The 17,660-nt window shown below is 42.4% G+C and overlaps 1 protein-coding gene across 1 annotated transcript in view; it reads right to left on the reverse strand.

The window, feature by feature from the left end:
• Positions 1-17,660, reverse strand: part of GREB1 (growth regulating estrogen receptor binding 1) — a 216,982-nt gene that overhangs the window by 42,688 nt on the left and 156,634 nt on the right. The window contains exons 21-24 of the mRNA XM_073625369.1: positions 17,304-17,393; positions 14,255-14,832; positions 8,417-8,519; positions 3,719-3,877 (exon numbers count right to left, since the gene is read on the reverse strand). Of these exons, the coding sequence (XP_073481470.1) occupies positions 3,719-3,877; positions 8,417-8,519; positions 14,255-14,832; positions 17,304-17,393 (930 nt within the window). The remainder of the gene's footprint in view (positions 1-3,718; positions 3,878-8,416; positions 8,520-14,254; positions 14,833-17,303; positions 17,394-17,660) is intronic.

The following is a 17,660-nucleotide window of genomic DNA, read 5'->3' on the forward strand; positions in this document are numbered from 1 at the left end:
AAGCATGGCTGGGCACGGAAGAGCACGGCTGGGCATGGATGAGCATGGATGAGCATGGCTGGGCATGGATGAGCATGGCTGGGCACAGATGAGCATGGATGGGCATGGCTAGGCAGGGATGAGCATGGCTGGGCTATGGATGGATGGATGAGCTAGAAGGGGCACAGATCAGCCCACAAGCACTGCTGCACCTGGCTCCCTCCTCTCCTCGCACACTGTACCGATCAGTGCGGGGAGAGAGTGGAGCTGAACCGGACATGCGCCGGCTTGCTGACAAGTGATCGTTCCATCATTGGACGGAATGATCACGTGGTAAAGGGCCACTGTCATTGGCCCTTTACCCCGATACTTGACGCGCCGGGTCTGGAAGACCCAACGGTCACGGACATTCCCGGGATTGCATGGGGACGCGATTCTGGGAGGATGTCATATAATGGCCTCCCAGAGTTATCCGACCACGCTGTAGCCATCATTCGGCTATGGCCCGGTCAGCAACTGGTTAAAGAGCATAAGGAGGATGATTTCTGCACTCCTGTGTGACATCACTTCTCACAATCAGGCCACACAATGGAAGACATGAATAGTAAGTTCAAAACTTCAATGGAAGGGAACTTCAAAACTACTCATGAAAGTAAGAATGATAATTCTACATGACATAAAATATAATGGACTAAATGTCCTCAGTTTTCTAAATCACTATCCAACAGTTTTATAACCAGTATCACCTTTGTGACTTTTTCCCCCCTCCCACTCCATAGCTCTCTCCCTACCTTATCTCACTAACTATTAGACTAAATGTAATTACCATTGTCGTGTATGTTTGTTTTTGTTGTGTATTAGTAATGCTTGGACACTGAACTCGGAGGGGTAAACCCCAAAAGGTTGTCCAGAAAATTTGGATGTTAGTGCAAATGCTGTTTTCACTTTTTTTCATCCTTTATTACATTGCTGTGTTGCTGATCTTCTCCAACCTCTTCCAGCCACTCTCAGTCTACATGCACTCCAGCATTGGCTGTGCATCATTGTTCTCAGGGCCAGAATACTGATAGTGACAATGGTGGGTCATGAATGTGCAATGTGTGTCAGCACGTCCCCTTGTACTGTCCTCCAGGGGAGGATATGACAAGGGGAAAGCACAGGAGAGCATTTGGGAGATAGTCGTCACCCTATAACAAGAACTGACTGAACAAGGACTGTCATGACAATAGCAACAGGTATTAACGAAAACTGCTGATTAAAAAAGATTCAAAACAACAAGAGTGCGATAGGGAGAGATGGAGGAGAGGAAGCGGTAAAGGAAAAGAGGGTAAGGGATTGAGAAACAATGAAAGAGCAGGAGATAGAGAATAAGAGAAAGGCAGGGATAGGGATATCACAGATTTTCTGCAAACCCACACTAATAAATGTATATACAGCTCGTTGGTGAACAAAGATTAGATAGGCCTCATTCACTAGGAAATACCATAAAATGTTTGTGAAATGAATATACTTCTATTTCTCAATTCTTCAGAATTATGTGGGCTGTGAATTGCTGCTCTGCCCTTTGTTGTAGGTAAATTTCCAAAAACTCCAGTTGGAAGAACTTTGTGTGTCAAAGATGCTGTTTAATCCCTGCGGATATTTTTGATGACATATGAGACTATCATAAATACAGGACAATGGGTATGTAATGTCTATGGACACCTTCAGACTTCAACACAGATATTCCCATCATTACAGTAGAGAGCATTATGAAACTCTGAATTTTCTTTTTTATAATGTAGCCGTTTTTAAACTGTAAAATATAATTAAATAATAGTGAACACATTAAACTCTGTTATACTAAATCAAGATGGTAACAGCATACACTGAAAATAATATTTAATACCTGTCAAGTTTCATTATGGTCATACACAGTGTTAAATTATTCAGTGTTAGCAATGAGAAATATAAACATGTTGGTTGCTTTCACAGTCGTCTACTGTTGTTTCCTAGCAATAGGTAACTAGGTAGTTAAAACACGTAGGTAATTTCCAGGTGTTGTACCCCCTGCTGGGTAAAAAGACAGCCTTTAATTTGTTTGATGTGTTGATCGTTTTATCTTAACTCACATGTTGGGTGAGCTGGCTACATTTCAAGTTCACATCTGTCCTTACTGCCCTTCTTCACAGTATTAGATTTGGTGGAAATGTAAGAACACACTGTAGATTTGTCTTTCTCAACTATTTATCTGTGGAGAAACCCTTGAAATAATTTTCATGTCTCAGGGGACCCCAACTAGAAACAATTATATCTGCAGCTCACGGTATATTAGCCACATCACACTGGTGGTCAATAGGAGAAGAGCCCCCTCACCCTGCTGGTCAATGAAAATAATGCCTTGTCACAGTGGTGGTTAGTGGAAAGGATGTTCCTTATATTGGTGATCAGTGGGAAGAATATTCCTTACATTGGTGGTCAGTGGGAAGAATGCCCCTTACATTGGTGATTAGCAGGAAGAATGCTCCTTACATTGGTGGCCAGTGAAAAGAATGCTCCTTACATTGGTGGTCAGTGGGACGAATGCCCCTTACCCTGGTAGTCATTGGGAAGAATACTCGCCATACTGGCGGTTGGTGGGAAGAATATTCCTTCCATTGTTGATCAGGAGGAAGAATGCTCCTTACATTGGCAGCCAGTGAAAAGAATGCTCCTTACATTGGTGGTCAGTGGGACGAATGCCCCTTACCCTGGTAGTCATTGGGAAGAATACTCGCCATACTGGCAGTTGGTGGGAAGACTATTCCTTCCATTGTTGATGAGGAGGAAGAATGGTCCTTACATTGGTGGGCAGAGGAAAGACTATTTCTTACATTGGTGGCCAGGAGGAAGAGTACCCCTTACACTTGTAGTCATCGGGAAGAATACTCGCCGTACTGACGGTCAGTGGGAAGAATACTCCTTACATTGGTGATCAGGAGGAAAGCATGACCCTTACATCGCTGGTCGGTGGGAAGAATATTCCTTACATTAGTGATCAGGAGGAAGATCGATCCTTACATTGGTGATTGGTGGGAAGAATATTCCTTACATTGGTGGTCAGTAGGAAGAATGCCCCTTAAATTGAGGGTCAGTGGGAAGAATAGTTTTTACATTGGTGGTCAGTGGGAAGAATGCTCCTTACATTGATGGTCAGTAGGAAGAATGCTCCTTACATTGGTGGTTAGTGGAAAGAATGCCACCCTAACAGACAGCTAATATAATCATTGGTGTCAGTGGTTATTTAAATGAGAATCAAGAGGAGAAAGCTCTACTGATCCCTTGCTGCTGGCTTTGGTAAGTGGATCTGTTTCCAGAACAATGCTGGCACAATAATGCAGGAGTACGAGTTGCTATTGCTCACTGCTCAAGGAACACCTAACAACATCAGCAACCCCTGGCTCAGGAAAGCTGCTGTAGACCGATAACTCCAATTATTTCAATGCAGTTTATACAAAAATGCATTATGGAGTTTTCTAATGCAGTGTTTCTCAACTCCAGTCCTCAAGGCGCCCCAACAGGTCATGTTTTCAGGCTAACCATTATTTTGCACAGATGATTTAATCAGTATTTAATCAGTATGACTGCCTTAGTAATTACCACAGCCGTTTCATCTGAGGGAAATCCTGAAAACAAGATCTGTTGGTGCGCCTTGAGGACTGCAGTTGAGAAACACTGTTCTAATGTAATAAACCCAGGAATAAACAATATATGATTTTACCTTCAGTGCTGGGATTGAGAAAATCAGAAGAGATAATGCTTGCATCTTCATATTTAGGGTCATGCAGCAGGTATTCAAAGTCCATCTTCCTCACTAAATCCTCACTGGGCCACATGTCTAAGATCTGATGGAAATTCTGCTCAGGCTTCTCCTTGAGGCCTGGAAAATCAGACACAGATACACCAACATGAAAAGGAACAGGAGCTGTATAGATATTAGATACAGATAGCAACGATAATGTGTAAATTCGAATTTTAAGCCCCAAGATTGATCTGTCCATACTCAAACACATCTCTCTATACTCAGATGATCTGCCACCATATCCAGAATGGAAATCTTGCATATTTGCCAGAATGGACAGTGTATACTATATAGCAGTAATTGTAGGTGGGTATAGCTCTGTTTGTACTATAGAAACAAATGTCACTGTTGACTATGCACAGTGGGTATATTTCTAAAAAAATATTGTTGAGCTATTTATCCTGTAAAACTGCTGGTAATTCTGTTCTTTGTGAATTGGGCAAAACTTAATGTTATTAGGATCTTTTTCTTCAGGTTGAATACTATTCATTCATTAAAAATAGAGTGGGTTTATAAACAATGTGGGTGCTACTTTTGAAACTGAATTGTGGGAATGTACAGCTGCTGTTTTTACTATGCTTTGTTTTTCCAATTTTTGTTGTTTTTTTTTTCCTGTAAAGCTGCAAAACTTTACATAAAAATTATTTGAGGAAACCAAATGGTTTGGGAAATACTGCATTATGGGCAAGAGATGGTGTGTACAATCATAGTAAATAAGTATTTATTTCCTATAATCATCTAGAGGCCGCAATGCATTATTTTCCACATCCGCTCTATTTTGTATGTATGAATAACATAAACCCAGTAAGAATTTAAGTTGTTAGTCCGGTTGGTGAAAACAACACCCTTCATAAAGACACCTCATCCCAGTGAAGACTAAATCAAAAAGGGGGAGTAAGGGGGATTTTTGCGGTGTCAGATGTAGAGATATACAATTGACTTCTTATGGATAAAATATAATATTTATTATCAAAATATGTTTAAAAGAAAGGAAAGAAAACAAACAAGCATACTGTGACTCGACAGTATGGAGAATATGCAGACACATTATTCATATTATATATATGCCTCATGCATCTCTCCTTTTCTTTTTCCATGCTTTTTTTTACCATTATATTAATATTTGGTTATTTGATTGATATAAATGCTATACCTAATTTTTTGGTTTATGACAAAATTGATATAAGAAATTTTGCAACTGTAGGTAAATTTTGCATTTAGTATCTTGAACTTTTGTAAATGAACCTATCTGCATGTTGGACACTCCACCTATTGGGGCCAGATGTGGTCCTGTCCCAATACCCCCATATGTGTATTCACTTTTACCCAGAAGCCCCCCATTTAGTCGGCCGGCCTCTCTTATTCCCATTTATACCGCCCCGGGGCGTTAGTACTGGCAGGCCATATGGACGCCCAGGGCCTGCCATATCCATCTGTATGCAGGCCCTTGTACACGCCTGGCATTGCTGAGCTGCCCTTTTAAATCCCATGATGGCCAGGCCACCGGGGATTCCCCTCCCCCGAAACATCAGTACTGCGTGCCTGAGCGCTGCGGTGATTGGTTGAGGGATCCGGGGGCATTCCTGTATGTGGATGAGCCTGGACCCTCCTCCTCACCGCAGGGCCTCATGGTAACTGTATTCTAGAGGGCGAAGAGCGGCTCGTGCGCATGCGCACAGGCGTCTTCACGTCCGCCTCGGTGACGTCACATGCCGGTGTTCTGCCGAGAGAGTTCCGCTCGGCGGATTAGTTCCCCCCTCTACTGCGCATGCGCAGTAGAAGCCGGCGGAAATAGCCGAAGCGGAACAGCTGAAAATCAGCTGTACACGGCGCCTGTAAGAGGGCCCCTCGCGGGCTCGCTTCGCTCGCCACGCTTCGGGCACGGCCTCGCTGCGCTCGGCACTTTTAGATTCCCCCTCTAGGTCCACTTGGATAGTGGGGAAGGAACCTGGACCCAGAGCGCAGGCGCCGTGTACAGCTGATTGAAGCGTTTGAGCTTCGGCTATCTCCGGCGGCCGACAGTAGTACGTACTGCGCAGGCGCTGCGCCTGCGCAGTACAGGGGGGGAACCTATCCGCCGAAGGAACTTATTCGGCAAGACACCGGCTCGTTGGAGGGGTGATTTAAACCGGCTATTCAGGCTGTTAGTTCAGCCTGAGCCGGAGGGAGACACTGGATCTGTGACCATTTAATAGAGAGGTAAGAAGCCATAGATCTCGACTCATGACTCTTAATTATTCCTATGCTATTTCTCAACTTTGCACTAATATGTCATCAATTGGAGACTGCTGGTTTATACTAACCAAAGCTTATGATGATCGGTGTCTTTATTCCTATTCAGCTGTGTGTCATCGCTCTCTGCAGCTGATCTACAATACATTACCTTGCTTGTATTAAGCTATTTAATTATGGAGAGCTTGTCTCCTACAATCCATTTTACTTATTATTTATTCCTTTGCTGACGCTCAGTTACAATTCTGGGTGAGTCAGCCAATCTCTATGGTGTCTCTATCTCTCTCATAGGCATACCCAACAACTCATTTATAGTTATCATGCAATCCTATCCTTTCACTCTTTCACCCTTAATATTATAAACATTACAACTATATACTAATAAATCCCTTATCATTTTTAGTTTGCCCCAGCAGCAAACCTTATACATGGTCTGACCAAAACCCTTTAAACATCACTGTGTTGTATGGACCATTAGACAACCAAACGAACATAAAATTCAGTGTGAGTATATATATATATATATACATTCAAATCCTCTCAGTAAGACAAATTTCCTTTCCCCGTTTTGTCAACCCCCCCCCCTCCCGTTCCCTCACCCTTCCCCTTCCTATTTCCCTTCAACCCCTCCCTTCCCCCCAGCCCTCCCATCTTCCCCTAAAACCCCCCACCGCCCCTTCCCCCCCCCCTCTTCCTTCACCGTTCCACATCAAACTATTTTTCCCATATATTCAATTCAGAAATTTAATCTTTGGCAATTCTATCATTATTCCTCAGTGTCTCCCTATCAGCCCTCTATGACCTTGCCAAATTGACCCCCTGGGATCCTGTCATTTGGGACCAAGTCAGGGGCTTTGCCAGGTGGCTCATGGGTATTATTACCGCATTGGGTTCATGGAAGTGGGTTCATACTCTATTCAATACTTTGTATACATAATTTTCCTGTATATTTTGTGAACTGTCGTTATAATTTTGCTTTCTCATCTATTTAGTGGTCTCAACATAACAAACTCCTTGCACATCCCCTGAGGAAGCTTGAGTAGCGAAACATGTCGGGCTAGTGTGCAATATTTTTTTGCTGTGATTTAATATTTCTCTGTATGTGATGTAGACCACCAAATGCTTGTAACTTCATACTGTCGAGTCACAGTATGCCTTGTTTGTTTTCTTTCCTTTCTTTTAAACATATTTTGATAATAAATATTATATTTTATCCATAAGAAGTCAATTGTATAAACCCAGTAACTTTTGGTTGTGCCCCCATTCATATAGAATGAATAGCTTTGCATTTATTTTTATTTTAGACATATACCCTAATATGTATAGAAACAGAAAAGTGATGACAGAAAAAGACCCAATGGTCTATTAAGTCTGCCCTATTTTTTAATTACTTTTTTTTGCATAAGGATCTGTTTATCTGTTTACTGCTGACTGACCGACTTCCACAGTGGTACTGGGGGTTATTTACGAAAGGCAAATCCACTTTGCACTGAAAGTGTACTTGGAAGTGCAGTCGCTCTAAATCTAAGGGGTAGATCTGAAATGAGTGGAAGCTCTGCTGATTTTATCATCCAATCATGTGCAAGCTAAAATGCTGTTTTTTATTCTCCTTGCATATCCCCCTCGGATCTACAGTAACTTTACTTCCAAGTGCACTTTCAGTGCAAAGTGCAGTTTCCTTTAGTAAATAACCCCCACTGTGTCAATAATAATATAAAAGACACTCTAAAATGCTTGCTTGTACACATAAAATTGACTGCCCATTATGGGACAAATCATAAAAACAAGGGGTCTGTCATCCCAAAATAGTCACATCCAGGAAGCGCAATTGGGCTGACTTACTAAAACTGGGGAGTGCAAAATCTGGTGCATATGTGCATGGTAGCCAATCAGCTTCTGGCTTCAGCTTGTTCAATTAAGCTTTAACGAAAAAAAGAAAATCTGGAAGCTGATTGGTTTCCATGCAGAGCTGCACCAGATTTTGCACTCTCCGGTTTTAACAAATAAACCCAAATACAAGCATACAAACAATCTTTCAGTAAAATTGTGCTCCCTGGAATTTAGCAATGCAGAATAAAGAATAAACAATGTTTGGGCTTTAAATACACTTCACTGGTTATAATAAACACTTCAGTTTTTTCTTTCACCAGCTCTTCCATGTACGTCTTTTTTTCTCTGCAGTCTTCCTACACATCAATTTATCTCCGAAGTCCTATAAATAGTATGTATTCTCCTTCAGTGCTGGTGAGGCCAAGCACCTGTGTAGGCTTCCAACATGTTTGCTGGTACTGTGATCTATTAAACCTTGGCAGCGCTTACCATCAGGTAACCTTCTGTAATTAACTGAAATAATCCATAATATGTCATTAAAGAAAAACAACTCACTGATATTTATCTCTTCTTCATCATACACATCCACCTCAGTCAATCGTATCAGCATTCTAGACAGGACGCTGAGAAACTGCAGATAGGCTCCCGTCTTTCCCACCTATAAGGCACCAATAATGTTGTTAATCTGGCATTTTACTGAATCCTCTGAGGAGCTAAAATAAATAAAAGCGCACAAATAATCCAACATAAAAAAAAAAGGATGATAATATTTATCAGCTTGTGGTGTTTCATTAGGGATTTGTGAACCATATGGTCTATGCTAATTAAATGCATTTGCAAAGTTCATTAGACACTCAGCTGGAAACAGACAATTCATTGGTGCCTGCAAAGGCCTCTTTGACGCATGGGATTTCTCCAATTTCCTCTCTGCCTACCAAAGTACCTGTGAGAGCATGACTAATATTTCAACAGTATAAAACACTATATTGAGGATTAGAAGTAAAGCCCACCTGTCACTTAATAATCAACAAAATGTGAAAAATGGAGAGAAAGACAAAGAATGTAGTATTTAGTCCTAGTTATGAAGCTCTTAAACTGGCCATACACTAGAATTTCAAGAACATTCATTTGATTTCCTATACATTAATGGGGTAAAATTTACGTTCATTCTTGGTCACAATGATGAGAAAATTTGAAAAAGCAGGATAAAAAATCTTTCTCTAAAGCATTTCTAACAGTGTATATAGTTTTTGTAGGGGAAAGTCCATTCATTCCAAAAGCAAACAAAATGTTGAAGTACTTTTGAACAACATTCGTCAAGTCATTGAGCGGACTGAGAATTTTCGGCCAAATTTTCTTACAAATGTTCATATGAATATGCGTTCAAAAATGTACTAGTGTATGGCCAACTTTAGTGTATTTTGGTAGCGTTGCGTAAAAGGACTGCTCTAGTCCTACATGTCTCAAAGCTATCTGAATGTTGTCATGGCACTGCTAGAAGGTTAAGAACTGTAAGGCTGTTTTTCTCTGTTTTAAAACTGTTGGTTAAATCACAATATTCCTCTTTCTTCCAATGCCCTTTAATGAATCTTCTCTGCTCTGCTCAAATCCTCAGATCAAACTAAGACCCATCGCTGGCTCTTGTCCCCTGATGATATCAGCCCTTTAAGAGAAGTGAGCATTGCAGGTTATCTTTGCAGAGTTTGCAATGGAAAATTTAGAGGTAGGACAGGAGGGTTGTCCATGCAAAATGTCATACCCTTATTTCACTCAATTGCACCAAGACACTATGCTCGCTAGGATATGTAGTGTGTGATAGAAAGGAGGGTGTCACAACTGATTGTCTGTCTGATCTTTCTGAGCTCTAAATGTTTGTAGGTGGGTTGTCAGTCACTACTAACCCCTGAACTCTGCGTCACTTACCACTGACCCCCAAACCCTGTGTCAGTTACTCCTGACCCCTGAACCCTGCCTCACTTACTATTCCTGACCCCTGAATCCTGCATCACTTACTACTGACCCCTGACCCCATAACTCTTTTTCACTTACTACTGGCCCCTACCTCTTTGTCGCTTACTACTGACCCCAGAACTCAACATCTCTTAATCCTGACCCCTAAACTCCACATCACTTACTCCTGACCTCTGAGTCACTTACAACTGAACTTTTGCGTCATTTACTACTGAGCCCCAGCACTCTCTTTAAGCCATGGGCAATATCTAGTGCAATCAAAACCACGCCCAATTTTTTTGTACCACACTTTCTTTTTTTTAGGTTGGAGGACCCAACTTATTATCTTGCACACAGGCCCACTGCTTTCAGAAAACACCCCTGTGAGAAACAGTTGCTTTTGGCATCTCAGGACATTATTTTCATTGATACCAAGCATGCCCAAAACCTATACACAGAAATTTGCTATAGTGATATACATGTAATAAGAGTGAGGTTCTTGATAGTAGAAAAGAGGAAATAATTTATTGAGAAACAAGGGCCCAAAGCCGATCATAAACGGAGTGATTTGCTTTGTTTCAACCACAGGTTGCAGGAAAGGAAATTGCTTGATTCCCCTATTAACACAGTATTGATGGGGAATCCCTCCCGTGGAGCCATTGTGGGGGGGGGGGGGGCAAGGGAAGCTGCCCCCACGGGAGAACACAGTGATTATTACTAGTGGCTATAACAGCCGCTAGCAATAATTGCATGTAAAATCCGGCAGGCTGGTTGTACCCACGTTGATGAATCGATCAACTTGGATACATTCAGCCTGCCCATAAATGGTTTGAATCTCGGCCGGTTCAGCATTGAACCGCCTATGGCCGGCTTAACACAATCCTTACAAGATACACAAACTTACTGTGTGCCTTTGAGTGGTATTATGGATTGGATCACAGTTCCCTGTAAGACCCCATACGCACTATACAACTTTTGTTGTCTGATTTCCTTTAGATTTACCAAAACCATGCAGTGCAAGGGCCTGCCTGATTGCATACAAATTGAAACTCTTAAGGTTTGACCTCATATTATACGGTTTTGGTAAATCTGAAGGAAAAAATCTACAGAAAATTGTATAGTGTGTATCCAGCTTAAGAGTTCAACTCGGCTCCTGCCCTGCCCATATCCTGCCCTAACCAATTGGTTGATGAGGAAACCAAGTATATTTAAATCCAGTAAGGTTTAGAAGGCATAAAGGGGCTGGGCTAAGCTTGACGTTTACAGAAAATGTTAGGATTTGTTTATTACTTTAACTGCGGGGTGTAGTTGCTCTGAATTTCTAACATTCGATGTTCCTTGTTTTAGGACCATTAGATACACCTTGCCATCTCTTTGCCACTCCCCAAGACAATGCATCAGCTCATACTGTTGTAGGTAGGTAATCCTAAGACACTTTCACACTGAGGCGTTTTTCAGGTGCTTTTGGGCTAAAAATAGCGCCTGTAAAGTGCCCGAAAAATGCCTCCCTGCAGTCCCAGTGTGAGAGCACTAGTTCTTTCACACTGGGGCGCTGCACTGGCGGGACATTAAAAAAAGTCCTGCAAGCAGCATCTTTGGGGAGGGGGGGGTGTTGGAGCAGTATATGCACCGCTCCTCCAACGCACCTCCAATGAAATGAATGGGCACCGCTGCCTAAGCGCAGGCGCATTTAACCCTTTATTCGGCCGCTAAAACTACGGTAAAGCGCAGCTAAAACTAGCGGCGTTTTACCGTCAATGCCCGCCCCAGTGTGAAAGCAGCCTTAAGGCTGGGTTCACACCATCCCTGCATCCAATTCACAATAGCAGGAGATTTTAACCGGCTCTCCATGGAGCTGGTTCACATATCTCTGCAGCAGATCTGGTGCGTTTTGCAGAAAAACGCTATGTGTCTTTTGGTCCATTTCAGGTCCAAATTCAGCTCAAAATTCGTACCTGAAATGGTGAACCAGCATGCACCAGACCCCTGCTGTGAGCCGCATGCGGCTCATATGTGAACCGAGCCTGACACTGCCTCAGCTGGAAAGTTGAGAGTTAATGGTGTTTTCTTTGGGTGGGCTTCACTGGGTCCAACCCACTTGTTCGGTGTGTTAAAAAAGGAACATGGGGTTCAAGCCTAAGGGGGAAACCTAGGAAATATATGGGTGTGTTCGTGCTGCTGTTCTGCCAGAGTCTGGAAAGCCAGTGATGCGTCGAATTCAGAGTTCCCACTGCCCAGGAAGATCTCTGAGACGTATAGTCCCTATTGAATATGCCAACTATGGATTTTTCCAGAGATGGACTTTCTCCTCTACAGATTTGCTGGGGCAGCCACAAGCCTAAGTTAGGGACTAGGGATGTTAGGGAAATGACTGCACTTTCTTTCGGACTGTTATCTGTACATATGATCATGTTAATTTATTCAGGTAAAGCTTTTAAACCTTTACCTCTGCCTGGTTTGAAGTTACTAAAGGAGTGTAATGCAAGTATCCGACACATATAGTCTACAGCTCGGGTCACCAAACACATTGGAGTATGAAGAGATCAATGTAAGAGTTAATACAGTGTGAAGATCATAGGTGTGCACAGCCTATTGCATTAGGGTGTGCACCTCAAAGCTCAAACACATGTGTGTGTGCGCATGTGCATGTATACTGATGGTGTCAGTAGGGCAGGGATTGTTGTCAGTAGGGCAGTGCATGGTGATAGTAGCTTTTATTTTTATTTTATTTTTATTTATTTTTTTTACAAAATCTTTTTTGGAGCCCCGTTAGGGGTTTTGGTGGAATATCAGTGGTTTTATTGGGGGAATCTGCACCACACAGGGTGATTAGGGTGTGTCCAGGTACACCAGGCACACTTTTGCACACGCCTATGGTGAAGATACAGTGGTTACCAAGGGTAATGGAGGTTTCTCTAGCAGCTTATCGTTAAGGGTGTACATGTGGCAGGCGAGATAGCCTCTTACAGCGAGGCAGATGTTATTAGCACTCCTTCGGCCGCGATCTGTCTCCCATAGCAACAGGAGCAGATCTGCATCGCCGGGGCCCTCATACTATACACAGGTATGGAAGAGAAAGAGCTACAGTAACTGAAGTGCATGCCTGGAGTCTGTGCTAGGTGCACGGTGGGACCCCATATCCTTACTGGGAATGAGGTAGCGGTGTTATGTTGGACAGGTGGAGAGGGCAGGGGCTCTGTGTGTCCCTCCTAAATGCACAAGTGACCGCGGTGATGCTTAAAGCAGAATTCCAGTCTGGGGGGAAAAAAAAGTAAATTCAGCAGCTACAAATGCTGTAGCTGCTAATATTTTAATATAAAAGACACCTACCTGTCCAGAGATCCAGCAATGTCGGCACCCCAAACCGATTTGTCCATCGGCTTCGGGTGCAGGCACTGGCATTGCAAGTAAGGAAAACCAGCAGTGAAGCCTTCAGGCTTCACAGCCAGTTTCCTACTGTGCATGTGCAAGTCGCACTACACTTACCGAATGGTCCCGCTGTCTTCTGGGACTTACATAGGTCCCAGAAGGCAGCAGGAGGAAGGAGAAGGGGCTGGACTTGACAGGAAGTGGGAGTGGGTACCTGTAAAAACCAGGTACCTCCCCCCCCCAAAAAAGTGCCAACTGTGGCAAAACAAGTGGAGCTTCCCCTTTTGGTTGGAGCTTCGGGAGAGTCGGGGGAGTTTAGGAGAGTTTATTCAAGCTCAGTTGGTTGTTAAAGTAAAGGTACTACGTGTCTAGTGACCCTAACCAAAGTGCCTAGCGTAGCCCAGAAGAACCCACCCCGGGGTAGGCCGGTGTGACCCTTGCTTGGTGCCCAACTAGGAGGGAAGCATGGAGGACATGACGGCCACCACACGACACCTACTCTTACACTGTCACCAAAAATGAGTGCAGATTCACAAATCGAATAACCTGGGCTTTCCATGTAGTCTTTGAGGAAAAGTACGAAACCATGTGAAGACCAAGTAAAGCAGTGAGTTCTTTCTTATCTCTCACTTCTTTCAGCTATGTTTCTATTCCTAGTTATTGAACACAAGTACAGGTAGAAAACAAAGTGATAATATTACTGTATGCTTTCATCTGTAACCATGGTTAACAAGAAAAAATTGTATGGGAATAGTCTGTCATTGAGTGCCTCATAAATTTCTATTTTAAAGGCTCAGTGCACCCAAGACTGATATTTTAAATGTGATTTGGCTGCATCTGTGCACTTTTTTAAAGAGTTGTTCTCCCTAAACCTATTAATTTAGTTGTGACGTGACAACCTCTATGCACTCATTGGGCTTAGTCCACCAAAGACTGATATTTTAGTTACTGTTAAGTGCTGGTTAGTTTCCTAGAAAAAACATATGAATGAAATATCACATATGAGTGAATACCCTGTTAAGAAGAATATATATTAAATTTCCTTATATACTTTTTGGGAAACAGACTAGGTACCTGAGGTGGCCCACTAAGCAACAGTCTTCTTGGATGGAAGGTGTCCATTCTACCTTCATTTACATTGCTGTAGTCCATGTGGCTTGGTTTTGGCACTGTCCACTGGCGGTAGTACAAAGATTGTTCTGTACAAGTCATCATTTTACTCAGAAGTGGGCGGAATGAGCTGGCCCAGGCCACATCACAGTGCGGCAAGAAAGATGATGACTTAGAAAGACCACTGCTGTCAGTGGAGGTGATGATATCATACACTAGTTTGGAGAGGAACACCACAGGTGGCTGTTTATAAGCCTTGGCCATAGGACACTGGTAGATTTGCAGGCCATTGGTACCATTAAAGCAAGATGATGATGATGAAGAAGTGGTGGATATGGAGCTTGGATTCTTCATGGACTTGGCAGAACTGTTGCTGTCCATCTGTTCACTTGTGACAGTCTTGGTGTTCCTATCAGTTGACAATTTTATTTTCTCTGATGCAGCTGTGCAATCTTCACTATTAGAAACTCCTGAGTGCTGAGTCGGCTTTGCAATGTCTTCTGCCATAGGGGAATATGAGGACTCGCTATCTGCTATGGAACCTAAAAAATACAATATAAAGTAAAAAAAAAAGTTTTTAGCATTGAATAGCTTTACAGTCTCTGTTGGGTGTCAATCTTGCTGTTTGTGCCCATGTTGTGAAGACTTTTCCCAAATTTCTGTGAGGTCGCTAGAGAGGAAGTAAGGAGACACCTGATTGAGGTTCTAACCTTTCCCTACTCTACTAATAAATTTTTCTTCACATCTTATCCAAGTGACACATCAGGACATGCAGGAAAATTGTGCTAATAAGATTACATACAGAAATAGAAACTAGAGATTCTACTCCTTTTTCACTATATCCAAAAATAAAAATTTGACTAGAGTTCTATGTTAAACCCCAAAACTATATATATGTTATAAATGTTATAATCTTCATTTTTCTGTCTCCATGCCTGCAATATCGGCGAATAGAAATTCAGTCCCTGACAATTCCTGTATAAGTCCTTGTTTACACGGGCAGCTGAGCACCAGTACAAATAGGTGGTTGAGTTGCATTGTAGTCACCACCGAAAGGCCAGTTGCAAGTGATCATGACAGTGCACATCTGTGGCATTGTAAAAATTTAACATTGGCTATGAATTGTGAGAGAGGCCTGGTTATTGAACTCGTTGGGGACCAGAGGTCCAGTCCTGTCTTAATGGGGAATCCCAGAGCGCAATCTAGAACTATGTTTTGGGTAATATTTTTAAGGTGAGTGGCAAATTCACACGATGTGGAGCACGGTTGGATCTTTATTGGTTGATCTATGATAGAACTGTATCTCCGTGTATTCACGGTCCTTGGAAAAACTACAGTTTATGAACTGATCACATTGGGTCTTATGGACTCACCTCCAACTCGCCTGTCAGGCTCTGTTCACACTAGTGCGATTTTAGATGTGAATCACTGCCAACTTCTTTTCAGAGGACAGCTGCATGTGTAAACAAGGCCTAAGAGTGATAAGACTACCTTTCTATACCCTGCATGCAGTGACAACATTGTCACCCTGTGAACTGAGCTCCCGCTATGGCTACTGCCATTTTATTGAATGAATGCAAAGCATCCTCTGATTGGATGAAGTGGAGAGCTTGATGTCCCCTACCCGCCTCTCCACCTCATCCAATCAGAGAATGATTTGCATTTATTCAGAAAATGCAAAACCTTCTCTGAATGATATCCATGCAGAGCAGCCAACCTCCTGTGTTCACAAGACATCAAACTGGCCACACAACATGGGACCCTGAAGCAACTGGAGATAACTGAAGTAGCAGTGTTTACTTCAGTAATTTCCAGCTTCCAGCAGCATTGCCAAGTATGTCATATACAGTTACATGTAACTATGGCTAACATGCTTATGCCTGAAATTATCCTTTAACTTATTAAAGTGGAACATCACTCTCTCAATCAACATTAGGTATTTTAAAGAAGAACAACAACCAAAGATCGTTTGGCTGTACTTCTCCTGTGGATCACAAGAGTGCAGTTCATTCTGCACTCCTGTGACCCGTTTTCAGTAGACAGTGGGCTGAAGCTGTCCTCACAGAGCCAGTCTAGGCTCCGGTAAGATCATGACAATGAAGTCGGGATCCGCCCACATGCCTAGACTGCCACCTGGCTCAGCCTCTCAGCGAGCCGCTGAGAGCCTGAATCCGACTCTCCCGCCCCCTCCACAGCCCAGCGCTCCAGTGAGCGCGGAGGGTGGGGGCAGAGCAGAGAGCTGGAGACTGACAGTCACCAGCTCTTTGCTCAGGGAGCCCTGAGAACCGAGCAATCAGCGGTGTTTGATCACTCGGTTTTCAGTCTTAGAGCCGGTGGGGGACAGATGCAGCATCGCACGGATGCTGCATCCACCTGTATAAGTATAATTCTGTAATTAAAAAAAACATACTTCTCTTTCAATCCTTATGCTGCTAGTTTTAGTAAATAGACAGGAAAGCATATCATATTTACTTGTTTTAAACTTTGTTTTACATTTCTTAAGTTACTTCCTGGCTTTCAGACACAAGCAAATGATGTCATACATCCCAGAAGTTTTCAAGAGGGGAGGAGGGGTTTTCTCAGTCAAGCACACCCTCCTGCCTGCATGCCTGAGCTAAGGACAGATGAACTTCAGGAAGTAAATGCTACATGAATCATTTACCCTTACTCAAGATTGTCAAAGCCAAAGCTAGAAATGCTAGGGGGTGTTTTTCAAAATGATTTCACAACAAAATAAAGCATGGAGACATGGATGGATGCTTTGTATATAAAAAAAACAAATTAAATAGTGTTTTTGGTTTGTAATGCTCAGATTCCGTGTAGTTCTGCTTTATGCTGATTTGAAAAAAAAAATAGAGGAAAGAAAATGCGCAGAGTTGATGACCATACAGTCGCAACCAGAATTCATATTTTTTTTCTATACAATAAAAAAATAAAACTCCATTTGTATGCTCATTTCTTTATTTCAGTTTTCATTAGCTAGCCCCAATGTTTAAAGTAGGAAGAATCTTACCAGAAGCTTTAGAACACACAGATGAAGAGGAGGAATCATTTGATTGAGATCTCTGCCTTTTACCAGGGCTCTGCTTCTCTGAATTAGACCCTGGTTCAGTGGAAAGAACAGAAAACCTATTAATATTGCTGGAGCCATATACAAAGTCAGTATCCCCTTGACCTGCAGAGTAGTGAGCAATTACTTATCTAGTGCTTTCTAGATGTCATCTTGCAATAATCGCCAATTATGCATGTATCCTAACACAACATTTGGTAGAATTAATTTTAAAACTCATAATGGATGTCATTTATGTAGAAAATGGAATATAACATCGGTAATGTCATTAGGAAATTGGGACAAATTAAATTGTCAATT

This window comes from Aquarana catesbeiana, linkage group LG04 (assembly GCF_042186555.1).
Source record: "Aquarana catesbeiana isolate 2022-GZ linkage group LG04, ASM4218655v1, whole genome shotgun sequence".
In the NCBI taxonomy this organism is placed as follows: Eukaryota; Metazoa; Chordata; class Amphibia; order Anura; family Ranidae; genus Aquarana; species Aquarana catesbeiana.